Consider the following 25,640-nt stretch of genomic DNA (forward strand, 5'->3'; position numbering starts at 1 on the left):
ACCGAGGAGACCCCCCCTCTCCCCCCCGCCAGCCAAGCCCCCCACCTCAGTCCCAGCAGAATAAATAAATTAAAAGGCCTTCCCCCCGGGGAAGGGGGGGGGAGGCAGTGTGGGAGCGCGCGAGTGAGGGGTGGGGGGCCGCTGGGGCCCGGGGCTTTGGCGGCGCAGCTGCCGCCGCCGGGAGAGTGCCTGGGGAAGCGGCGAGGAAGGCGAGGGGAGGAGGAAGAGGAGGAGGAGGAGGAAGAGGAGGAGGGTGAGCGCTCGGGTCGGGCTCCTTAGCGGTGTATTGTGGGATGTGCGGCTACTGGGAGCCGAGCCTCCGCCGCCAGCCGCCTCCCGGGCAGCAGCAGCAGCAGCAGCAGCAGCAGCAGCGGCAGCGGCGGCGGCAGCAGCAGCGGCAGCAAGGGCAGAGGCAGCCCGGGGCCCGGCAGCCGCTAAGGCGGCGTCCCCCCCATCCCGGCCCCCGGTCCGGCCGCCCCGGCCTCGGCTCCCGCGGGGGACACCATGTACTGGCTGGCGGCGCAGGGAGGCCGGCGCCCGGCGGGGATGTAAGCACGGCTGGGGAGGGAAGAGAGGCCGAGGCTACAACAGCCGGGCGGCCCGAGCCCCCGGCCCCCGCCCCGGCGGCCGACGCCAGGCCTGCCGCGCGCCCCGAGCCCGAGCCGGGCCGAGCGCCACGCCGGGCAGCCGGCAGCACCATGGGCCGGAGCCCGCGTCCTCCGTGCGCCCCGGACCGCGCCAGCCCGCAGCGGGGGCCCCGGGCAGCCCCTCGCTGGCAGCCGGAGACGGTGGCCGAGCGGGCGGGCGCGTAAATTCTCCGGAAAGGGTTTATTCTCTCGCTCCATTCTTATTTTTTTTCCTTACGGGGGAGGGGGGGGGGAGAGCCAGCGAGACAAGCTTTCGGGGCGCGCTGGTAAGGTGGGAGGGGGTGGGGGCCAGCCGATTGGATTCTTTGGCGAATGTGTAGAAGCGGCGGAGAGGACAACAACTTGCTGGTTTTCAGGTTGGGTTAACGGCATGGAGAACAGTCACCCCCACCACCACCACCAGCAGCCCCCGCCGCAGCCCGGCCCTTCGGGCGAGAGGAGGAACCACCATTGGAGAAGTTACAAGTTGATGATTGACCCGGCTCTGAAAAAGGGGCACCATAAACTGTACCGCTACGATGGGCAGCATTTCAGCCTGGCGGTGAGTAGCCGACGCGCCTTCCCGCCACCCCCACCCATCTCCGGTGGAGCCCCCAGACAGAGGCGAATGGAGGGGAGACCCCTCTCCCAGCCACCTGGCCAACTGTCAGCCAGGGCTCCCCCCTCAGCCTGGAGTGGGACTGGTGCCTGGAGAGGGGGGGATCTGCCCCTGCCCCTGGGGAGGGTGCCAGCCTTCCATACTGAGCCCCCTGTCCCTGCCCACAGATGTCCAGCAACCGCCCGGTGGAAATCGTGGAAGATCCCCGGGTGGTCGGAATCTGGACCAAAACCAAGGAGCTGGAGCTGTCGGTGCCCAAATTCAAGGTAGGGACCCCTCCTCTCGGTCTTTTGGTCCCTCCCCCCTTCCCCGAGTTCGAAAATAACGCCAGTCCTGACCAAGCCCAGCCGGATTCTGAGTTCCCGCCGTCCAGGACTGGGAAGTTTTGGCGGGGAGGGGGGGAGAGTGGTGTCCCCTCCCGGCCACTGTAAACAAAATAACACTCGGAGAAATTGTAACGAGGGCGCTGATACAGAGTCCTGTTGGCGGAGCCGGGGGGCTCTGGGTCCCCATCTGGGTCCTGTGCGCCCAGGGGCCTGGTTCAGGGACCCGCCCCCTTTCCCATCCCTTTGGGTTTTAAGGGGACAACTTCCTAGACCAGGGGGTCGTCCCGGAACCAGCAGCAAGGACTGGAGGCCAGAATAGGGGGTGGGGAAAGAGAAACTGTTTCTCTTTCCCCTTTCCTTTAGAACCCAGAGGACTTCCAGGTTCCAAACGATTTAATCCTCCGCTTCCCAGGCCCGCCCGCATGCTTTTTTTTTTCTTTTTTCAAAAAAAAAAAAAAAAATTCACCCTTTATTGTTTTTTAACCGCTGGGCAAGTGAGAGGAGTGTCTGTGTTTTCTCTTTGGTTTTAATGTTTTCCAAACTCCCTTCCCCCGCGGCCCCTGCCAGATCGATGAGTTCTACGTGGGCCCTGTGCCTCCGAAGCAGGTGACATTTGCCAAGCTGAATGACAACATCCGCGAAAACTTCCTAAGGGACATGTGCAAAAAGTATGGGGAGGTGGAAGAGGTGGAGATTTTGTATAACCCGAAGACCAAGAAACACCTGGGGATTGCCAAGGTGGTCTTTGCCACGGTCAGGGGCGCCAAGGAGGCGGTCCAGCACCTGCATAGTACTTCTGTCATGGGCAACATTATCCACGTGGAGCTGGACACCAAAGGTTAGTGCAGGCCTGTAGGCCGCCCATGGGGGAGGAGCTGGAAGGCCGCCTGTCAGCCTGACCCCCTTCCTTTGAAATCTCCTCCTTCCCCTCTTCCTTGGGATTCTCCCACCCCCACCCCCACCACCTTATTTATTTTTTTGTCCCCTCCGGAGGGCAGAGTCACATGGAGCCAAATGTGTTGTCTGTTGCTAGGAGACAGGGCTATAATTTACCAAATGTGCCAGTCCTTGGCCGAGGCACCCTTAGGGACCACCCGGAGGTTTCCCTACCTATGACACCCCCGTGGGCCCCCTCTCTCGGAGTCCCAGTGGCCTGGGGTTAGACAGCCCCTAGTGTGACTGCCTGCCTTCGGGGAGAAGGAAGCATTTGTTTATGTGTAAGGGGGCAGAGGAAGAACCATGTGCCTTTAAATTCGTAAAAGTCACTCCTCCAGGATCTAGGGTGCTGTGCCCCCCTCCCCCTAACCCCTGACCTTCCCGGGTGCCCCTTCCTTGAACCAATCTGAGCCCCGGAGTGTTTCATTGATAATGTTCTGATAACTCTGGTAGTAGATCTTGGGGGCGGGCTGCTCTGGGTGCTCAAGGGTTGACACTTCCCTCCTCTCTCTCTTAAAGAGACCGCAGCACCTTGGTTTGCTGAGCCGGGCTGGGGAGGCACACCTCCCTACCTCCAGGGTTTGCTGGCTCTGCCCTCAGCCTCAGTCCTGGCTCAAAACTCAGGTAGAAAGACCTGGCAGAGACTCAGAGAGCCTTCCCCCTAAATTGGTTTGCCTGTGTCCTTTCTGAGAGATTCCTTCCGATGTGAAGGAAAGTACAGGGCGCTCTGGGACCAGGGCGTCCCTAGTCCCGTGGTCCTAAGGTTAAGTCCCGAGTTGTGGGGGGTGGGGGCGGTGGCAGACCTGTGAACCCTGCCTGAGAGGGTTTAGGACCAGCTCCAGGGGTGTTTTGCACACTGGGTTTGTGAATCCCTGAGCACAGCAAAGGCAAGACAGGAAAACTTAACTCGGTTTTGTTTTGCTTTCAATGATGGCTACGTGGTGGCTGCATCTCTCTTTTTTTTTTTTTTTAAAGATTTATTTATTTATTATGTATACGAAAGAGGGTGCCAGATCCCATTACAGATGGTTGTGAGCCACCATGTGGGTGCTGGGAATTGAACTCAGGACCTCTGGAAGAGCAGTCAGTGCTCTTAACCTCTGAGCCATCTCTCCAGCCCGTAGTTGCATCTCTTAAGACACTATGCTGGGTATTGCAAAGGGTTGTGGTAGTTCTGAGTGAATTTGGTTGGCCGGCTTGCAGAGCCTGGGCCCAGTCATATGTCATAAGCTTGTTATGTTTGTCCGATCTACAGCTCTCCCGCTCCCCTTTTTCCTAGTTCCTCACTCTCTAATAAAGCTTGTGTGTGTGTGTGTGTGTGTGTGCACACGCGTGAGCGTGAGTACGAGTGAGAACAGGCTTTTAAATCTACTCCTCGTTCTTACAATAAGCTGAAGTCTAATTTCCCCCAAGACTGAAGCATGCAGTCCCTCCCCATCACCTGCCCACATCTTAAAGAGCAGCTAAGACTTACCACAATTTCATTTCTGAAAAAAAAACAACAACAAAAAAAAAACAAGCCAACCCTCAGATACTACCACCGAAGTTTGAGATTGTATTTCGAGAAAGAGACCAGCAAAGTGTAAAGTGTAGCTCAAGGAATGTACCTCCTTTGCATATGTAAGCAACCACCTCTAAGACTATAAATACCAACTGATCTGGGGCCTGGTTGGTAAAACTCTCTCTCTGATGGGTAGGGAGGTAAACTTAGGGCTCATTGGGACCATGTGGGCCCCAGGTAGTCCCCCCAGGCAGACTTGGGGCCCTCCGGAGGTTTCAGCTGGTGAAAAGCACCGTGCAGTTGACTCACAGGGATATGTGTGTCTGACAGATTTTGCTGGTCTCCTGGCCCCAGATAGTTAACAGTCACTGTGTGTCACCTGACTTCCTCTGTCCTTGCTACGAGCACTATTTACGTGTTGAAAGACTGTGGGGAGATGGGAGGTAATAATGACTCTTTGGGAACTATCTATGGTCTAGGTAATGAAAAGGACTTTGCACTGAGGATGGCATTTTTGGGTTTTGGGGAGTCTCTACCCAACAAGGCATTAACCTTAGAGTCTCAGGGTCAGAACAACCAGGTTTGTAGCTTTTGGACAGATGAGAATGAATGAATGAAGTACAAGGGAGGGTAGGAACCTAAGCAGGGGACATGCAGTGTCCCCAAGCTTGTGGTCTCAGGCACAGGGGACCCATGAAGATGCTAATAAGCAAGTTGGAAACCACATGGGTATGTCTCCTGCTGGAGCCTCCATGGATACCCCTCTCCCCTGCCTGTTACAGGGGAAACTCGCATGCGCTTCTATGAACTGTTGGTCACCGGCCGGTACACCCCCCAGACCCTCCCAGTGGGTGAGCTGGATGCTGTTTCTCCAATTGTGAACGAGACCCTGCAGGTAGGTTTTTCACGGTTGCTTCTCTGGCTCAGCACCTCTGACTGTAGAGGCCTGAGTACACCTGTAGGTTCGGTCTAAAAACCCTGTTTTCCCAAGATCTTCTACAACATGTCTCCTCTGGGATTGGTTCTGCTCCCTGTAGCTTTCAGTCCACAGGGAGTCCTTCTTCCCATTCTGCCCTCCGTCTATACTGGGATTCCCATGGACCTGGGGTTGCTTTTCCATATGAATGTCAGAACATTGCTGTGTTCTGGTCTTAGCGTCCGGTGTCTGGCCTTCCCTGTACTGCTGTCTCCAGGAAGCAGGGTTCAGAGCCTCTTCCAGAACAGACTGCCTCTTTCTCAGCCCCCCTGCCTACCAGGACACTCACTTGGCCAATTCCAGCCACCCACAGTTTCAACCTGCTCTGGGGACCCCTCAGAGGGTTATTAAAGTCTGTTTACCTGCCAAGCAGGGTCCACTCGTCCTATGTCACGCTGTTTAAATCTCTAGAAATTTTCAGGACAGTCCATCAAGCCCAAGACCACAGTTCTTGGCTACATCTCTGTCCCAACGCCCTTTAATGTCAGATGTCCTGAGGTGGGAAGGAAATGCCAGCCTTTACCAAGCTGGACAGAGTCTTCTCTTTCTGCCTGGGGGATTAGAGAAAGCCCTCAAAGTGTCCAGAGGGTAAACATCTATACCTAGGGAGAGAGAAAAACTAAGAGCTTCCTAACACGTCTTTCCTTCTGCTGGAAAGTCGTGGGCTCCAAGCTCCCCAGCAGCCAGAGTTTTAGAGAGAGACCCACTGCGTTTCCTTGCATGGATCTACCATCCCTCCACTCCTGGGACTTCTTTTCTTTCTCTTTGTAGCTGTCAGATGCTCTGAAGCGCCTCAAGGATGGCAGCCTGTCTGCAGGCTGTGGCTCTGGCTCCTCCTCCGTCACCCCCAACAGCGGCGGGACCCCCTTCTCCCAGGACACAGCTTATTCCAGCTGCCGCCTGGACACCCCCAACTCCTACGGACAAGGCACCCCGCTCACGCCTCGCCTGGGCACCCCTTTCTCCCAAGACTCCAGCTATTCCAGTCGCCAGCCCACACCCTCCTACCTCTTCGGCCAGGACCCCACAGCCACCTTCAAGGCGCGGCGGCATGAGAGCAAGTTCACCGATGCCTACAACCGCCGCCACGAGCATCACTATGTCCACAATTCCTCCGTGGCTGCCGTGGCGGGAGCCACGACCACTTTCCGAGGCTCCTCAGACCTTCCCTTTGGCAGCAGCGGAGCCAGCAGCGGCCCCCCCTTCAAGACCCAGTCCCAGGATTCGGCCTCCTTTGCCCACACTCCACCTCCTGCCCAAGCAGCCCCTGCCTCTGGATTCAAGTCAGCTTTTTCTCCGTATCAGACTCCCGCCCCCCCCTTCCCCCCGCCCCCCGAGGAGCCCACCGCCGCCGCCGCTGCTGCAGCAGCCTTTGGGACCCGTGACAGCGGGGAGTTCCGGAGGGCACCCGCACCCCCACCCCTACCGCCGTCGGAACCTCCGGCCAAGGAGAAGCCGGGCACCCCTCCTGGCCCCCCACCCCCTGACCACAACAGCATGGAGCTGGGCGGTAGGCCGACCTTCGGCTGGAGTCCTGAGCCCTGCGACAGCCCGGGCACACCCACCCTGGAGTCATCTCCTGCGGGGCCGGAGAAGCCCCACGACAGCCTGGACTCGCGCATTGAGATGCTGTTGAAAGAGCAGCGCACCAAGCTGCCCTTCCTGCGCGAGCAGGACTCAGACACCGAGCTCCAGATGGAGGGCAGCCCCATCTCCTCCTCCTCCTCCCAGCTCTCCCCGCTCACCCACTTCGGCACCAACTCGCAGCCTGGCTTCCGCGGCCCCTCACCGCCCTCCTCGCGGCCCTCCAGCACAGGCCTAGAGGACATCAGCCCGACACCACTGCCTGATTCTGATGAGGACGATGACCTGGGCCTGGGCCTGGGGCCTCGGCCCCCCCCTGAGCCGGGCCCCCCAGACCCTATGGGTCTTGTAGGCCAGACAGCCGAGGCGGCTTTGGACCTGGCAGGAGACAGGACCCCGACCTCAGAGAGGATGGATGAGGTACCACCATGTCTGTTCTGTCTGGGATTGATTCTGTGTGTCTGTGCAATGGGACCAGGTCACAGTTCTGCCGTCCTGCGTGGACGTAGAGCCCAGACTCTTCACCGTGGTTGAGTGTGAGTTTGAATGGAGTTTTCAGAGACCCGGAGGAGTATGAGCTGTGGTCGCCGGTCCAGGGCATTTTCTGTTAGTGGCTTAGGAATGATCTCAGTCCCTGTTGCTCAGGAGTATTGGAGGCTGGCCAGGGTGCTGTGTGGCGCTGGCCCGGCAAGCGCTCCCAAGTGTTGTCTCTCAGAGTCTAGTGCTCCGAGGCGATGAGGAAACATGCATGCAAGTGATGTAGTCGGCTTCCTCTTCCTTCCGCTGTAGACGTTTAGAGGCAAGGAGTTCAAGTTAGCTTTGGAGAGGGAACGCAGCCGTAAATCAGGCACATTTTCCCCTCGCCCTGCCTCTTCACTCCATCTCATTGCTCAGACCTCCAGTCTCAGAAGTTTCGGAGCTGGGAAGGTGAAGGTGCTAATAGTAATGTCCAGGTCTTCCGGGGGGAGAGAAGGGTTGTGTCATCACCCCTGGGGTTCCACTCACTCCTCATCCTGGGTCAGGCCCCTGGCATCACTGGGTCCAGCAGGCATTGAACAAGTAGAAGCTTGAGATACAGCCCCTCTGCCCCTGTGGACACAGAGATGAGGTTCTCTCGCCCCTCGCATTAAGCCCCTCTGGCTGCCTGGAAAGGAACAGAGAACCTTGGGTGTCCGGGGGGCCACAGGTGGCGGAGGCCCCTGGGAGCCTGCCAGCAGTTCTGGGGAAGTGGTTTCTGGCTTCAAGGGTCCAGGCAGGGGGAGCTGACAGGTGTACAAGAACTAGCGGGGCTGTGGGCCCTCCCCCATCCCTTCTAGGCAGCCTAGGTTTGGCGGATGTTTATCATGCCAGCCACCTGGTCCAGGGCTCAGGAGCTCAGGGTAGCTCGAGGGAATGGGCCTCTACCACCCCTACCCCCCCGACGCTCACTCCCTGGGTATAGGAGGAGAAGAGGAAACTGAGGCTGGAGTCTGGGGCGCCCCAGGATAGAAGCCCAGGGATGCTCTGGAGTAGAGCTGAGCACCAGGCCGGCCCTCGGGCGCCCCCTGCTGGCCGCCGGGAGAGCAGTACTAGGTTCTGTGTCTGGTAGTGTGTGGTGCCTGTTTTAAGATAAAAGCTCTGCCTGCACCAGGCTGAGGCTGAGGCGAGCGAGCGTGGAGGGCACCGGTGGGGAGGGACGCGATAGGCAGAGGCTGGTGATTAAAAGCACAAAGTTCCAGCCCCAGAGCCTTAGCGGCCTTGTCGCATTGCCTGCGTGACCTAGAGGAAGGCATGTGCCCCTTCCCCTAGGCTCAGTTTTCATCATCTGTTGAGTGGGTCAATAAGAGGCCCGCCTCACCATCGCCATGGAAACCATGGCGTTGCCTGGGAAGTCCAAGCGTCCTTCACCTAGCCCTCCAGGAGCTGCAGCCAGCTGGTTCCTACCCGCTGTGCCCAGGGAGGGGGCGGGCAGAGCCAGAGCTCAGCCTGGTGCTCCTGTGATTGGCTGACTGGAGAGAGGCCTGGGTTAACCCTCTGTGTGCTGCTCCACAGTGCTAGGTGCTGTCCCGAGCTGATGATGGTGGGGCATCTGCCCTTTCTCTTCTTGCTGAGCTTGCCTGGCCCGCCCTCACACGGGTACCAGAGAGTGAGTGAGTGTAGAGACGTGAGTGAGTGTAGAGACGTGGCGTGTACAGGGGAGATGAGAGACTAGATGCTCCCTTCCCCCACCAGTGTCCCCCTCTGAGACCCTCCCCACCAGGTGGTGTGACCTCTGACCTCACAGCCTTCCAGAGTACTTGCTGTCTGTCAAGCCTGGTTTTCTTAACGTTTTCGCCCCGGGTAGGGACTGACCCGCACTCAGGGTCTGGTGTGGGACTGGACCTCATCTTGCCTCACCTTACCTCGGGTTCCCAGCTCCACCTGTACCAAAGGAGCTCCGTGGCTCTCTCCAGTTCCCAGCCTCTGACTCTAAAGTCAAAGTAAAGAGCTCCCCCCATGGTGGCACTTTTTTTTTTTCTTTTTCTTTCTTTCTTTTTTCCGGTTTGGCCCAAGTTGTCCTTGACTTCTACCCCCCTCCACCTCCGCATGTTCTGACAGCCGCTCTCCATGGGGCAGGCGTCTGGAGCATGGGTCCCAGCCCTGGTTCTCACTGTCAGCTGTGGCTCTCTGGTTCACTTCCTCATCTGTCAAAAGGGGACCCACGTGGAGCCCCACTGTGAGGTTTCCCTGCAGTTAAAGAACGAGACCATTGGTGTCTGTCGCTCCCAGCCACTTGCCAGCCCTTTCTGAGACCCCAGGAGACCTAAGTGAAATGAGCATGACCAAAGATTAAGAAGGTTCAGGGGTGGTGGTAGCGCACGCCTTTAATCCCAGCACTCGGGAGGCAGAGGCAGGCGGATCTCTGTGAGTTCAAGGCCAGCCTGGGCTACAAAGCGAGTTCCAGGAAAGGCGCAAAACTACACAGGGAAACCCTGTCTGGGGGGGGGGAGGGTTCAGTGGGAGCATGCTTGCCCAGCTCTAGGGCTGTGTGGAGCACTTACCTAGCATGCTCAAGGGTCTGGGTCCAGCCCCTAGCACTTCAAAACAAACAAATCCCAATCCCCTATGAGGCCATAAGGCTGCTGCTGCCCTCAGCCACCCAGCCAGCACTCGTCACCTTTTGTGCCAGGCCCTGTGGGCCACAGAGAGGGCCACTGGCTGACTGAGGCCAGGTTGGGGAGCCACTTCCTGTTTGAAATCCCGGCCGTGCCTCTTATTGGTTGCGTGGTCTCGGGGAAGTTACTTCAGCCTTTCCTGTGTCCGCATTTCCTCATTAGTAAAAGTGGGGATAAGGAACCTACTTTGCAGGGCTGTTCTAAGAACCACCTAATGGATGTCAGTTTTCCTGGCGCATGGGAAATGCTACACCATTAACTCTTTCCCGTGTCCGTGTTCTCCCCGACTGTCAGTTAAGGCTGTGTCTGCTTCGTTTTGTCAAACGTGTGTCTTGTCACCCATGTGTCACGTCCCATCTCCCCCCTCCCCACCCCGCTCCTTTTCTCCACGATACACCATCGGTCTAGTTATGCTTACAAGTTCCGCTCCATACAAAGCAAGACTGGTGTCTGTCTTTGCCACTTTCCCCTTCTCAATGCCTAGAACAGTGCCTGGCACACAGGTGCTGAACAGATGTTGGTGGAATGAATGGCTGTTTGGATGCCCCTTCTACCAAAGGGGAAAGTATTTTTTTTTGGGGGGGGGGCGCATTGATTGGTTTGCACAAGGCCCCCGTCCCGCAGCTGGGAATCACCAGTACTGATCCCAAGTCCCCAGCTTCCTGGTGCTTGGAAAGTGCTTGTGAGCCTGGCTCTCACCCTCTCTCACCCTCACCGCTCTCTTCCAGGGCCAGCAGTCCTCAGGAGAGGACATGGAGATCTCAGATGACGAGATGCCCTCGGCCCCCATCACCAGCGCTGACTGCCCCAAGCCCATGGTGGTGACCCCAGGGGCGGGGGCCGTGGCGGCCCCCAACGTGCTGGCTCCAAACCTGCCCCTACCCCCGCCCCCTGGTTTCCCTCCGTTGCCCCCGCCCCCTCCACCGCCACCCCCACAGCCTGGCTTTCCCATGCCCCCACCTCTGCCTCCTCCCCCGCCCCCGCCCCCGCCGTCCCATCCCGCAGTGACAGTGCCCCCACCGCCCTTGCCAGCGCCACCGGGCGTCCCCCCGCCACCCATCCTGCCCCCCCTGCCCCCCTTCCCGCCGGGACTGTTTCCTGTGATGCAGGTGGACATGAGCCACGTTCTGGGTGGCCAGTGGGGTGGCATGCCCATGTCCTTCCAGATGCAAACCCAGATGCTAAGCCGGCTGATGACCGGCCAGGGCGCCTGTCCCTACCCACCCTTCATGGCCGCCGCGGCCGCCGCCGCCTCGGCCGGACTGCAGTTTGTCAACCTGCCCCCCTACCGGGGCCCCTTCTCGCTGAGCAACAGCGGCCCAGGCCGCGGGCAGCACTGGCCACCCCTGCCCAAGTTCGACCCCTCCGTGCCGCCGCCGGGCTACGTGCCCCGCCAGGAGGACCCGCACAAGGCCACGGTGGATGGGGTCCTGCTGGTGGTCCTCAAGGAGCTCAAGGCCATCATGAAGCGAGATCTCAACCGCAAGATGGTGGAGGTGGTGGCCTTCCGCGCCTTTGACGAGTGGTGGGACAAGAAGGAGCGGATGGCCAAGGTATGTGGGCGCATCCTAGGGCGAAAAGAGGGCGGCGGGGCAAGGACCAGACTAGGTGTCCCTTTCTCCCAACGCGTGACTGGATGTGTGGTTGGTCGCCTCGGCCCCCCAGCATGAGGCTCCTTTACACGGTGCGGCCAACTGAGCAGCCTGGACCCGTGGCCTCTGGCTGTGTGCAGCTCCTTCCATTGAAATAAGAGAAGGTAAAATGAAAGTCCAAATCCATCGCAGTTCCTCATCTGCCCATGCCGAGTTTCAGGAGCTCAGTGGCTTCCTGTCCAGTGGCCGCCAGCTCAGGTGGCCCCCACAGCCTAGGCCCCTGGGACCTGACTCACCTTTCCTTTCCCATCTGAGGTCTTTAGAGCAAAGTCTGACCTTGCGGGGACTTTTCCTTTTTTTTTTTTTTTTTTTTTTTTTTTTTTGGTTTTTCGAGACAGGGTTTCTCTGTGTAGCTTTGCGCCTTTCCTGGAACTCACTTGGTAGCCCAGGCTGGCCTCGAACTCACAAAGATCCGCCTGGCTCTGCCTCCCGAGTGCTGGGATTAAAGGCGTGCGCCACCACCGCCCGGCTTTTTTTTTTTTTTTTTTTAATTATAAATGTATTTGTCTATTTTACATCAAATTTTCCCGTTTCCTGGAGGGCTTGCCTATCCAGACCCTCATAAGTGATCCCTAACTGCCTTATCTCTACTTCAGAAAGTTCTCTTTTTCTTTAAGAGGCGGAGTCTCAGCCTGTGGTCCAGGCTCAAGGATGTTCCTGCCTCTTCGGCCCTTGAGCTACAATGAGAGGCGCTTGCCTGGCTTGAATGTTTTGAAATCCTCTCAGTTAAGCTACGAGTAGTGGCGCACACCTTTAATCCCGGCCCTGGGGAGGCAGAGGCAGGAGGATCTTTAAGAGTTTGTGGCCAGCTGGGGCGGTAGTGGTGCGCGCCTTTAATCCCAGCACTTGGGAGGCAGAGCCAGGTGGATCTCTGTGAGTTTGAGGCCAGCCTGGTCTACAGAGCGAGATCCAGGACAGGCACAAAGCTACACAGAGAAACGCTGTCTAAAAAAAAAAAAAGAGTTTGCGGCCAGCCTGGTCTATATAGTAAGACCCTTGTCTCAAAAAAGCAAATAATAATAATAATAATAGTAGTAATAATAATTACAAGAAAAACCTTCACTCTGGTCCCCTCTGATCCTCACCCCAACCCCAGAGGGAAGGAGACCACTGGTCCATTTCGCTCTTCCTCCCTACACTACACTTTAGGGAACTCCTGTGACTAGGAACCTGCTCTTTGCTCTCTGGGTAAGCGAGTCCTGTCACGGCTGCTTCTCATCCATATTATGGGGTAATAAACCAGAAAGAAGCTCTGCCACACAGTTCTTTATAGTTCACTTGGCTTGTGTTGTCCCCCAGGGATGAGTAACAGTCGCAGCTAACTAAAGCTATGCTATCAATAACTTAAAAGTGTCCGTGCCCCGAAGACAGCTCATTTTGTCCAATTCTCGGACCATCCGTTGAAGCCCGTATTTCAGAGCCTTGAGTGGCCACCTGTGGGCAAAGAGTGAAGGAATGTCTTTGCAGACATGTTCTGTATTTTTGCTGTTGTTTTTGAGGCAAGGTTTCACTGTGTTGCCCTGGCTGTCTGGGACTTGCTCTGTAGCCCAGGCTAGCCTCCAACTCAGAGCTCCACCTGCTTCTCCCTCTAGAGTCCTGGCTTTAGAGGCATGCAATACTTCACCTGGCCTTCATGAATGTTGTAGAGAGGCTTGTTTTTATTAAAGCTGAATCTGGTTTAGGTTTAAATAAAATACTTAATTGAAGCCAGGTGGTGCACACCTTTAATCCCAGCCCTCAGGAGACAGAGGCAGGTGGATCTCTCTGTGAGTTCAAGGCCAGCCTGGGCTACATAGCAATTTCCAGGACAGCTTGGGCTACATAGAGAGACCCTGTCTCAAAAAAAAGCAAGCACACAACAACCAAAACAGAACAGAAAACCATCTCAGAGTCTCTAAGGCAGGCTAACCTCAAATTCCCTATGTAACGGAGAATGATTTTGAATTTAGGATTTTCCTGCTTCCACCTCTGGGTGTTGGGATTACAAATTATGCCCCACCACGCCCGGTTTAGCAGACGCTGAGAATGCTAGGCGAGCACTCGTCCAGCTGAGCTCCATCCGCAGCTCCAAATAAATTCTTCAAGGTGTTGACAGTGTCTGAGCCAGATGTGAAGCATACCTGTAATCAATCCTGGCCTATGGGAGGCGGGGTCGAGGACATCAGGAGTTTGGGGCCAGCCTCAGCTACACGGCTCCATGCTGTCCTGTAAAATAACAAAAGCAGAGGTTAGAGAGATGTCTCAACGGTTAAAAGCACGGGCAGCTCTTGTAGAAATCAGTTCCCAGCACCTACATACGGGGTCAGAACTGATCTGTAAATCCAGTCCTGGGGATCCGATTCCCTCCTCCCATCTCCCCAGGCACCAGGCAGACATGAGGACAAAGCACCCATACGCATAAGATACAAATACACTTTAAAAGAAATGATATAAGAAATGCAGAAGATCGGTAACTTGGGCCTGGTTTCATGTTTTATGTTTATTTGATGTTACTGTGAGGTAGGGTCTCATGTAAGCCAGGGCGGCCTCAGAACTTTTACTATGAAGGTAAACAGCGGTAAGGATGGTGAGGGTGTGCCGCCACACCCAGATCTTACCGTTATTGTTTGTTTATTGGTACTGTTTGATGTGTGTGGATGTTTGGTCTGTATCCATGCAAGTGAAGCAGGTGTCTACCTGAAGCAGGTGTCTGCCTGACGGCCACCTCGGATGGCATTGGATGCCCTGGAACTAGAGTTACAGATGGTTGTGAGCTGCCACATGGGTGCTGGGAATGGGACTCAGGTCCTCTGCAAAGACAGGCATTGCCCTTAACAAACCACTGAGCCATCTCTCTGGCCCCCTTCCCTCCGTCCCTTTTGTTTGGTTTTTCGAGACAGGGTTTCTCTGTGTAGTTTTGGTGCCTGTCCTGGGTCTCGCTCTGTAGCCCAGGCTGGCCTCGAACTCACAGAGATCTGCCTGGCTCTGCCTCCAAGTTGCTGGGATTAAAGGCGTGCACCACCGCCGCCAGCACTAGTTCAAGAAATAAAATTGGTTCCAATTAATTTCTGAAATGGGAACCCCTAACACTCCATCCCTTCTCTTATGGGTATATCGAGTCAGCTGCTTAAACGCTGTGGACTGTTTGTAGTATGCAGGACCTACAGGGCACAGGGAATTAAGACATAGTAAAGTAAAGGTCCATTGAGTGTGGACCTTGGTCCATGTGATAGTGGTACAGACGAGGCCTTAGAGCACACATTCTCACCTCCCACACAGGGTGACATCTACTCCAACAACTTGGGCTGTAAGTAGCGTGTTGCTAGGGAGGCCGTGATGGAGGGGCAGTGCAGGGTTCTGGAACCCCAGGAAGGCAGTGCAGTGTGGCCAGGTGTGTGGGATTCAAGTGTACCGTGACCTGGGGCCACCTGCAGGGGATGACCGCAGTGCCTCTGATTGTGGTCACTGTTCCCTTCTCTCCCATCCTAGGCCTCGCTGACGCCCGTGAAGTCCGGTGAGCACAAGGATGAGGACAGGCCAAAGCCTAAAGACCGAATCGCCTCGTGTCTGCTGGAGTCGTGGGGCAAGGGCGAGGGCCTGGGTTACGAGGGCCTGGGCCTTGGCATTGGACTGCGAGGCGCCATCCGCCTGCCCTCCTTCAAGGTCAAGAGGAAGGAGCCGCCAGACACAGCCTCCTCTGGTGACCAGAAGCGGCTGCGGCCCTCGACGTCGGTGGACGAGGATGATGAAGGTTTGCGCTCCTGGCTGCTGGCCGACTGTCCGTCCCTCTTCTTCTGCCCATCTCCCCGTCTCAGCTCTGACTCCTGCTGTTCCCACAGAGTCGGAACGGGAGCGTGACCGGGACATGGCCGATGCCCCCTGCGAACTCGCCAAGCGGGACCCCAAAAGCGTGGGCGTGCGGCGCCGGCCAGCGCGGCCCCTGGAGCTGGACAGTGGTGGGGAAGAGGATGAGAAGGAGTCCTTGTCTGTGTCCTCCTCTTCCTCAGCGTCCTCATCCTCGGGATCTTCCTCCACCTCACCCTCATCCTCAGCCTCAGACAAGGAGGAAGAGGAGCAAGAAAGCACTGAGGAGGAAGAGGAGGAAGCAGAGGAGGAGGAGGAAGAGGAGGAAGAAGGCCCCAGGAGCCACGTTTCCTCACCCTCATCCTCGTCCACCTCTGATAAGGTTTGGATCAGGGAGATTCCTGGGTGCTGCTGGGTGGGGAGACATGGACCTTCAGCTCACCTCTGACCCTGTACCCTTTGACCCTGTGCCCCAGGATGATGATGACAGTGACGACCAGATTGATTCTGATAACGATGACCAAGACATTGCCCTGTCAGAGGCGAGTGAGAAGGACAGTGGAGACTCTGAGGAAGGTAAGCAGGGACGTGGGCAGCCTGGCCCTGCCCTGAGCCCATCCTCCAAGGGTAGAGGTGGAGGTATCAGTTACTGATACTCTGGGACCAATAGTAGGGGCTTTTTTTGTTTGTTTGTTTTTCAAGACAGGGTTTCTCTGTGTAGCTTTGGGGCCTGTCCTGGATCTCGCTCTGTAGCCCAGGCTGGCCTCGAACTCACAGAGATCCACCTGGCTCTGCCTCCAAGTTGCTGGGATTAAAGCTGTAGGCCACCGTCCCCAGCAATATTAGTGCTTCTGAGAAGTGTATTCATGAGGCCGGGGGGGGGGGGGGGGGGGGGGGGGGGGGGTTAGGAAGAAAGTGGGTGCTTCCGAAGCAGGTGGCAATGGAAGCCCTTGGGAACTAAGTGGAGGTGGTGGTCATCACACTGGGAACTAACATACTGAGCAGTGCTGGGATTGTTCACTTCAAAAGGAAGAGTGTTACGTTCATTTCATTGTGCTCTTTATATATTGAGGACTGGTTCCTCCCCTTCAGTGCCTGAGGGCTGTGTTCAGGAGGCATCCTGTTCAACGTCTTCGGGGAAATATCTGGCACGGGGCAGGGAGGGGCACCACGGGGGCCGTGAAATAACCCTCCCAACCTGTGTCCTTCACCCAGAGGAGACAGAGAGCATCGCCACCTCAAAGGCCGTAGCCGAGTCGTCATCCAGTGAAAGTTCCGAGTCTTCCGAGTATGAATCCAGTTCGGAGTCATCCTCGTCCTCATCTTCATCCTCAGAGGATGAAGAGGACATGGCCGAACCTGGGGAGGAAGAGGAAGAGGAGGAGGAAAAAGAGACCGCGATGGCCACAGCGATGGTAGTGGCAATGGCCGATGAGAACATGCCTCCGGCAGGTGGCCAGGACTTTGAGCAAGAGAGGGCAGAAGTGCCTCTGGGCCCAGGAGCCCCCATGGGGGAGTCCTTGGGCACAGAAGAGGAAGTGGACATTGAGGCTGCGGACGAAGTCCCCGAGATGCAGACTCCCATGCTGGAGGAGGCTCCCTTGCCCGTGGGTGCTCAGGAGCTGGAAGGGAGCAAAGAGCCCCGAGAAGAGCCAGTCCCAGACACACAAGAGGACATGTTGCTGTCTCCAGAGCTCCCTGCCAGGGAGACAGAGGCCCAGCTCCCATCACCTCCTGAACACGGTCCAGGTAACCCTGCAGCCTCCCGGGTGGGGGTTGGGCGGGGCGTGGGGCAGAACGCTGGGTAGTGTCTTCGCCAACGGAACCAGCCCGGGTCCTCTGGAAGGGCCTCGGCAGACGCCCCTGGGTCACTGCTGGGCTCACTATTCAATAACAAGATTCCCACCGGGCCAGCACTTAGGAGGCTGAGGCAGGTGGATCTCTGTGAGTTCTAGGACAGCCAGAACTACATAGTGAGACCCTGTCTTGAAGACCCCACCCCCTGCCAAAAAAGAAAACAAAAAACAAAAAACCTTCCCCAAGGGTTATTCCTCAGTCCGTGTGTCCCTGAGGTGCCCCCATACACACACTCGGTGGAAACCCGTGGTCGGTTTAGTGGCAGGTGAGTAGGGGGGCAGCCTGTGGGTGCCAGGTCAGGTGAGGAGACGGTGGGTTCTGCACCCTCCACCACCTTGAGAGAGTGGGGCAAAGCATGTGAAAAGCTCATTGCTGGGGCCTTGGTGTGGGCATGCCGGGCAGTGGCAGAGATGGTCTCTCTGAACTTGAGCTGCTAGACACAGTGTTACTACTGAGCTCCTGGGACTCGGTACTCTTACTTAATTATAACTCGTTTTAACGTCTCAGAATATCTAACCTAGCCGCACCTGGTTAGTATGTCCCCTTTGGAAATCCAGGAGAGGAAACTGTTGCCATTGTTTTAATGTATCTCATTTTACTGAGTCCAGACCACAGGTCTGTGAACAGTACCTCAGTATGAAGGTTCTTTTGGTGCCCGGCACTGTCTTAGGCATTGCCAATACAGCAGCGGTAGATCAGATGGGTGAAGATGTCTGTCCTCTTGAAGCACGTATTTGAGGTCAGAGTGACAGGTTGCAACATGTGCACTAGAAAAATGCACAAGAGAGGAAAGATAATAAATGCTAGGGGAATATAAAGACCGACCAGTACGGTGAAGATGAGACTTGAGTTTTATTACACCATGGAGCAGGTTTTCTTGGGCCGTAGGAACAAGAGTGTCTTGTTTTCTGCAGTGCTGGGGGAAAAGCCTCCTGACACTTAGGAAGCCCCTTCTGGGTGCCAGACCCTGGGCTGGCTCCCGAGATGCCTTGCGTGGTTTAACTGAGTAGTATCTGTAGGTTACGCGCAGAGCAGGACAATAAGAATATAAGGCTTGGAGAGATGCTCGCATCAAGTAACAATGCCCTGGTTTTTGCCTACCTCTCTGCAGAGGAAGACCTGGAAGTGGAGCCCGAGCCTCCTCCCATGCTGTCCTTGCCCCTGCAGCCGCCATTGCCGCCCCCTCGGTTGCTCCGGCCCCCCAGCCCACCACCTGAGCCCGAAACCCCAGAGCCCCCCAAACCTCCCATCCCCCTGGAGCCTCCCCCCGAGGACCAGCCTCCGCGTACGCCAGGTCTCTGTGGCACCCTGGCCAAGTCACAGAGCACAGAGACGGTGCCCGCCACCCCAGGCGGGGAGCCCCCACTGTCGGGGGGCAGCAGCGGCCTGTCCCTGAGCTCCCCCCAGGTGCCTGGCAGCCCCTTCTCCTATCCGTCCCCGTCCCCCGGCTTGAGCAGTGGGGGCCTCCCGCGGACACCTGGCCGGGACTTCACCTTCACGCCCACGTTCCCTGAGCCCAGCGGACCCTTGCTGCTCCCCGTCTGTCCCCTGCCAGCCGGTCGACGCGATGAGCGCTCGGGCCCCCTGGCCTCCCCGGTGCTCCTGGAGACCGGCCTGCCTCTCCCCCTTTCCCTGCCTCTGCCCTTGCCTCTGACGCTGCCCGTCCCGGTCCCCGTCCCCGTCCCTGTCCTAAGGGCCCAGCCTCGGCCCCCGACCCAGCTGCCTCCCCTGCTCCCTGCTTCCCTAGCTCCGTGCCCGCCCCCCATGAAGAGGAAGCCAGGCCGGCCCCGGCGATCCCCGCCATCTATCCTGTCCCTGGATGGACCTTTGGTCCGGCCACCCCCAGGGCCCGCCCTCGGGAGGGACCTGCTGCTCCTGTCGGGCCAGCCCCAGGCCCCCATCTTCCCCGGCGCACATGACCCTCGGGCCGTGACTTTGGACTTCCGGAACACAGGGATCCCAGCGCCCCCGCCGCCCCTCCCGCCCCAGCCCCCGCCGCCCCCGCCCCCGCCCCCCGTGGAGCCCACCAAACTGCCCTTCAAGGAGCTGGACAACCAGTGGCCCTCCGAGGCCATCCCCCCGGGACCTCGCCGCGATGAAGTCACCGAGGAGTACATGGACCTGGCCAAGGTGCGCGGACCGTGGCGGCGGCCACCCAAGAAGCGCCACGAGGACCTGGTGGCCCCCTCGGCGGCCTCCCCGGAGCCCTCGCCGCCCCAGCCCCTCTTCCGGCCCCGCTCAGAGTTTGAGGAGATGACCATCCTGTATGACATCTGGAACGGTGGCATCGACGAGGAGGACATCCGCTTCCTGTGCGTCACCTACGAGCGCCTGTTGCAGCAGGACAACGGCATGGACTGGCTGAACGACACCCTCTGGGTCTACCATCCCTATATCCTGCCAGACGTGGGGTCCACATCCCTCGGAAGCAGGAGCCCCTCCGGGCATATCGCCCTGTCTCTAGCAGTCACGGTACCAGGGAGGCAATAGTACAGTCATTGTCGCCTATCGGGTGGCGGTCACGCCCGGCCTGTCTCACTCCCAGAGGCAGCAGAGCTGAGTCTCGGGTCCAAACGTAGGTTGAGGATTGTAGAGCTCCGTAACAGTAGAGGAGACCGGCCTGGGCTCCCTCAGCCTTTCTCTGCTTGGCTTGCACTGAATCCCAAGCGGCCCAGTGAGTAGTCCCATCTTTCACGGGAAGAAACTGAGGCTCAGAGAGGCTCAGTGACCTGCCCAGAGTCACACAGCTAGCAAGCGGCGGCGGCACTGAGATTTGAAGCCAGCTCTTTGCTGTGAGGGCTGTCCTGAAGCCAGTTTGTCCCCATGCCGCTGTAAGAACGGACCTGTCGTGATCCCCGTTCTCTGCACCGATTTGATCATTTGCTGGCTCAGGAACTCTGCTAGAGTTCTCTGAAAGTATTTAACTATCCATAGATGCCTCCTTACCCCTATCTTCAGGTGCGAAACGGGCAGCAGGTAGTAATAAACATGCCCAGCGGAGCTAGCGGAGGTGGTATTGAAGCGGGTGGTGGCCCTGGGCATCGTTGTCCCAAGAGGTGGGTCTGAGGCTGGCCAGACAGAGGGACCAGGAGGGAGGACCTCTGAGAATGTTCTTGTGGCCCTTGACCCACACCCACCCACCAGCCTCTCGTCAGCAAAGAAGAAGAAACGGGATGATGGCATCCGCGAGCACGTGACAGGCTGCGCCCGAAGCGAGGGCTTCTACACCATCGACAAGAAAGACAAGCTGAGATACCTCAACAGCAGCCGTGCGAGCACCGACGAGCCCCCCATGGATACCCAGGTACCGTGAGGAGGGCCTGGATGAGCCTGGGCTCAGCGTCACGAAAGGAGCATTCCCAGGGGAGGGTCCGGGCAGGGGCTCTGACAGCAGCATCCTTCCATCCCACAGTTGGGCTGTGGGAGGTAAAAGGCAGGGCTGGGGAGGTAGAGGCTCATCAGTTCTAGGGTACAGTCTGGTTGCATAGGTAGACTCTGTCTCAGAATTCAAAACAAAGCAAACAAATACTGCTTTTTATTCTGTGGATCGTGGAGAGCCCCAGATGGTTTTAACCTTGGACATAAATGCATTTCCAAAAAGTTCCTTTTTTTCCCCCTTTTTTTATTCAGTATACACCTATTGAGCACCTCTTATGTCCTAGTCACTGCTGAGAAGCAGCATCAGTGAACAGAACAAAGTTTTGTTTTGTTTTTTTCCCTCATGGTGTGGGATGAACATTCACATGAACAAAAATAATCATGAGCAAATGCCATGGATAAGAGAGAGGCTGGCAAGTCCTAGGGCCGGAGAAGGTCATGTTGGATCTGAGGGAGGAGGAGGAGGAAGCCACCTACAATGTCAGAAGAGTCCACTGAGAACAGAAAAGGGTTTCCATCAGGCAGGGAGGGGCTCAGCCGTGAGAGAAAGAAAAAGCATTTCCAGATGCCGATAGGAGCCTCAAGGCAGTGGTGGCTTGGATCCCAGCACTCTGAGGCAGAGGCAGGAGGATCTGAGGCAGAGGCTAGCCTGGTCTACACAGAGCGAGTTCCAGGTCAGCCAGGGCTGCAGAGAGAAACCCTGTCTCGGAACACCATTGACGAGATGGGAAGTTGGAGTCCGTCCCTTTCTGATCTGTCACCCCATCCTGTCAGCAGGGTATGAGCATCCCGGCCCAGCCCCACGCCTCCACCCGGGCAGGCTCAGAGCGGCGATCTGAGCAACGGCGGCTGCTGTCCTCCTTCACTGGCAGCTGTGACAGCGACCTGCTCAAGTTCAACCAGCTCAAGGTGAGGCTAGACCTTCCTCTGGGGCCCGCCGAGTCAGCCGTGGGGGGGGGGGGGTCCGAAGGCGCACTCACCCAACCCCGTCCTTCCCTCCTCCAGTTTCGGAAGAAAAAGCTCAAATTCTGTAAGAGCCACATTCACGACTGGGGCCTGTTTGCTATGGAGCCTATTGCTGCTGATGAGATGGTCATCGAATATGTGGGCCAGAACATCCGCCAAGTAGGTGCCGCCCGGGGGGACTGGCGAGGGGTGGCGGGGGCTTGGAGCAGGCCCAGTCTCATAGTTTTTTTTTTTTTGTTGTTTTGTTTTGTTTTTTTGTTTTTTTTTTGCGGCCAGGTGATTGCGGACATGAGGGAGAAACGGTATGAAGACGAAGGCATCGGAAGCAGCTACATGTTCAGGGTCGACCACGACACCATCATCGACGCCACCAAGTGCGGCAACTTTGCACGCTTCATAAACCACAGCTGCAATGTGAGTGTCCGGTGAAGGGCCGAGATGACCCCACCTCTACCGGGGACCCAAGCTCCTAGGCATGGCAGTTGTGATGTTCAGCCTCCTTTCCAGGCCCCAACTGGCCAAAGGTGACAGGGAGGGAGGGGATAAGAAGCCTGGACAAGGAGCTTTGGTCCTGACCTCAGTTGTTGCTTCTATACAATGGGTGCAGTGGGAATCCTAGAGTCATAACGAAAGACTGAAAGTGCGTAAGAGGCGGGCTGAGGGCCAGGTGTGGTGGCTCACACCTTTAATTAAACCCAGCACTCTCGGGAAGCCGAGGCAGGTGAGCTTCCGTGAGTTAGAGGCCAGCCTGGTCTAGGAAGTGAGTTCTGTGAATTCTGGGCCCACCAGGACTACACAAGTGGGACCCGATCTCGTTAGTTGGTAAATTGGTTGCCTTGCAAGCACAGAGACCGGAGTTCATTCCCCAAAACCTACGTAAAAAGGTTTGGTGTAATCCCCGTGCTGGGGAGGTGGAGACAGAATTCCTGGAATTCACTGGTCAGCCCGCGTAGCTAATTGGTTGAGCTCCAGACTAGTGAGTGGGAGACTACTTAGGCTGCCCAGGTGGGCGAGGACCGGTTAACCGTGCCTGGTGGCTCAGAACTGATTGTAAGTCCTCTGCAGGGGTGTCGTAAGTGTTGTTAACCACCGGGCCAGCCCTCTAGCCCCTCACCATTTTAATTTAGTATCAGGCATGGGAGGCGCTAACGGGAGAGCTGAGCCTGGAGCCCCTGACCAGAGTCAGGCTCAGTTGGGTTTGGGTCGTTGCGTGGTGAGGACTGGGTAGGGTCCTGGTCCCTGGCTCACCACATCGTCACCTCCCGCCCCCCCTCCGCAGCCCAACTGCTACGCCAAGGTGATCACGGTGGAGTCACAGAAGAAGATCGTCATCTACTCCAAGCAGCACATCAACGTCAACGAGGAGATCACGTACGACTACAAGTTCCCTATTGAGGACGTCAAGATCCCCTGCCTCTGTGGCTCCGAGAACTGCCGGGGGACCCTCAACTAGTCCCCAGGTGCCAAAGGCCAAGGATGTCAGCTGTAGCCCGGGAGGACCCTCGCCCTGGGCCAGGCTCCACCTCCCACCCATTTCAGGTGCTGTCCCTTTCCCCCCCAGCAGCCACGCTAGGGCCTGGCGCCCCCCTCTCCCTCTACCCCCCAACACTACCCCAGGACCCTCCCGCAGCCCCAGCCCCGCAGCGGGAAAGGGCTTCTCTGTCTCACCCGTGTCTTTTCCGTTGTAAAGATGCTCTTTGCAGGCTTTCTATCCTCATCTGTATCTAGCTTCCCATCCACCCCCACATCCTCCTCGTCTTCTCTCTCTCTCTCTCTCGCTGTCTTCGGCCTCTTTCCAGTGAATGCTGCTCTGTTGCGATGGCCTCTCTTTACTTTTCTTCCTTGTCCTAAGAAGAGACATTTTAACCGTTGACAATGTGAAGGCAGAATCAGAGGAGGAACCCCGTGGGGGCCTGGAGGCCGGCCTCAGTGAAACTGTATGTGGGCCCAGGGTCCAGGCTGACTCCGGCCCAGGTGCTGCAGGAGGGGGGGACTCCAGCGGCGTCCACCTCAAGAACACTACATACCCCAGAGGCCCCCCTCTCTGCCTGCGGATGCAGTGAGCAGACCCCCCCACAGTTTCTCCTGGCTTGTCCCCCCGGTCTGTCCCTTCCCCTGTGGTTGAGGGTGGCCTTTCCCTGAGGTAGACCCTGGGGGGGGGAGCCAAGCTGGTCCCAGACAGGAATGTCCTTTCTGGGTGTTCCCAGCTGCCCTACCCGCCCCCCAAGTCCTTGGGTTCAATGTTTACTTTCTCATTCGGATGCCAGCAACGATGGACCCTCCCGGGGGATCCCCAGTGCGGTGGGGGGGCACCGGGTAGGGTGCCTCTACTCCCTGCTGCCTCTACTCTGTCTGGGTGTAGGGGGTGCCAGGGCCCTGGGGTGGGGGGGCCCAGCCCTGCCATTACGGGTTGTCCGACCGTTCGCACGTGACATTTTTTGTTGTTGATAAGCTTTGCCCCTGTCCCCACACCCATGTCACCCTGCTGGCGGCCCCCACCTGGGAGGCCAGAGCGTATTTATTTCCATAGTGAGCAGTTTTTTTCTTTCTTTCTTTCTTTCTTTCTTTCTTTCTTTTTTTTCCTTCCAGAGAAAGGAAAATAGTCTTGGAAAAGATTTTAAACCTCAAATCTAAGTCTTAGAAGACAGCTCCTGCCCCTCCCCCCCCAGCCTCCATCCCCACCCTTTTCAGGATTAATTTCCATGAATTTGTTTGTTTTCTTGTGTATAAAATCAAAACGAAGGGAAGAAAAGAATTTTTTTTCTTTGGGCGTTCAGAACCAATCCCTGTAGATAGACTGCCATAACGGACTTTTTCTCGGGAACTCTGTTTCTTGTAGAAACGCGGGAAGACTTTTTTTTTTTTCCTTATTTCTTTGTACTTCCAAAAAAAACCAACCAACCAACCACCACCACCACCAACAACAACAACAAAAGTGACACACACATACAGCAAGTCCCCTGTCCCCCGTTCCCCCCCCCCCCCCAGAAAGCAGAGCAGGCATGTAAATACTTCTGGACCGTGACTGTTGTGACCCGGAGTCCTCACGAGGTGGAGAGGCTCCAGGTGGGGCCGACCCCACCCGTGGACCAGGGCGGAGTCTCTGGTATCTCAGCTTGTGTCAAGCTTATATGTAAATTCTGTACAAAGAATTGTTACTTCTCTCTCTCTCTCTCTCTCTCTCTCTCTCTCTCTCTCTCTCTCTCTCTGTCGTTGGTGGTTTTGTTGTGGATTTTTTTTTTTTTTGCCCTTTTTGAATCCTCCACAGGCCCTCTGTGTTTGAGACTGTGCCCACAGGTCTGAAGGTCAGGAAGATCAGTGGCATTAAAGACACAGGGAAGGGGTAACCTGGGCACGGCGTCGACTTCTCTTCCATTTACAGTTTTCTGCATAACTGTGCAGATGAGAAAAAAAAATATTTATTTTTCACAAGAAGAAATGCGTAGTGTGTAGAGATGGCTAATTTGAGTTACTTGTGTAGCCCCCACCCCCACCCCCAGTCCCCCCCGCTAGGGGCAGTTTTCATTTTACCTACTTCCATCTACCACAAAAGGGTAAGGATGAGGACGTCCAGAAGCCAGGGAAGAGTTGCCGGGTCCCTGGCGGTGCCTCATTGAGCCCCATCATGGGATCCGAGCACGCTGACCTTGATGATGGGTGAGGCGTTGAGGCTGCCGCCCCCCTCCAAACCCCTGACTCACCCCCCAGGAACGGTTTGCAATAATCCTGATATGTGGGCCCATTTTTCTTTGAAAGCTTTTCTTATCATTGAATAGATCTCTGCTTTTGAAGGGTCAGGGGTTTCTGATTTTGGTCTTTTTCTTTTTCTTTTTTTCCCCCCTCCCTCTCCCTGCCCCTGCAAAGAAGAGAACCAATCAATTTTAGGGTTGTCTGTTCGTATCGACTCTGTCATCCGTATGTAACTTGTTTTTGAAGAGAAGTGTTTTCGTTGTGGGTGTGTCTTGCTGTAAATATTTGTTCATATTTTTGTGAATTCAATACTATGTACCATTGTATTATAGTAACTTTTATAAAGCAAACCATAAATATACTGACTTTTCTTACAGATTCGCCGTCTCTCTTGCTCTCCACCCCACACACACTCACCCTCTTTTTTCTCCCTGTGGAAAGTGTGCCCTGTTCACAAAGAGGGAGGGGTTGGCCAGGCCCAGGTACCTGGAGGGCGTGGTGGGTTTGTTTGCATTTGAGATTGTTTTACTCTGTGGCCCAGGCTGGGCCAAGAATTTATAGCTGTCCTCCAGCCTCAGCCTCCTGAAATGCTGGGCTTGTTTGTAATCGGGA

At 56.6% G+C, this 25,640-nt stretch overlaps 1 protein-coding gene across 3 annotated transcripts; it reads left to right on the forward strand.

The window, feature by feature from the left end:
• The first annotated feature begins 291 nt into the window (after positions 1-291).
• Positions 292-25,404, forward strand: Setd1b (SET domain containing 1B, histone lysine methyltransferase). Of its 3 annotated transcripts, none has more exons than XM_076560138.1 (17): positions 292-548; positions 1,004-1,188; positions 1,413-1,511; positions 2,139-2,409; positions 4,791-4,903; positions 5,756-6,988; positions 10,431-11,255; positions 14,823-15,084; positions 15,173-15,519; positions 15,614-15,713; positions 16,353-16,886; positions 18,106-19,386; positions 20,132-20,298; positions 21,147-21,281; positions 21,378-21,497; positions 21,615-21,752; positions 22,618-25,404. In XM_076560138.1, the coding sequence occupies exons 2-17, from the start codon at positions 1,018-1,020 to the stop codon at positions 22,789-22,791; spliced, it is 5,970 nt and encodes a 1,989-aa protein (XP_076416253.1). In that variant the 5' UTR covers positions 292-548; positions 1,004-1,017; the 3' UTR covers positions 22,792-25,404. The 3 variants fall into 3 exon arrangements, with proteins under 3 accessions (XP_076416253.1, XP_076416255.1, XP_076416254.1); XM_076560140.1 differs by having other exon boundaries at positions 293-548; positions 21,150-21,281; XM_076560139.1 differs by lacking the exon at positions 292-548 and adding an exon at positions 891-913.
• The last annotated feature ends 236 nt before the right edge of the window (positions 25,405-25,640 follow it).

Source organism: Peromyscus maniculatus, chromosome 23 (assembly GCF_049852395.1).
Source record: "Peromyscus maniculatus bairdii isolate BWxNUB_F1_BW_parent chromosome 23, HU_Pman_BW_mat_3.1, whole genome shotgun sequence".
Taxonomy (NCBI): Eukaryota; Metazoa; Chordata; class Mammalia; order Rodentia; family Cricetidae; genus Peromyscus; species Peromyscus maniculatus.

Coding starts and splice junctions, on each gene's coding strand:
- Setd1b (XM_076560138.1), top strand. CDS start 1,018: ATGGAGAACAGTCACCCCCACCACCACCACCAGCAGCCCCCGCCGCAG. Junction 4,904..5,755: donor TTGTGAACGAGACCCTGCAG/GTAGGTTTTTCA, acceptor TTCTCTTTGTAG/CTGTCAGATGCTCTGAAGCG. Junction 21,753..22,617: donor TCATAAACCACAGCTGCAAT/GTGAGTGTCCGG, acceptor CCCCCTCCGCAG/CCCAACTGCTACGCCAAGGT.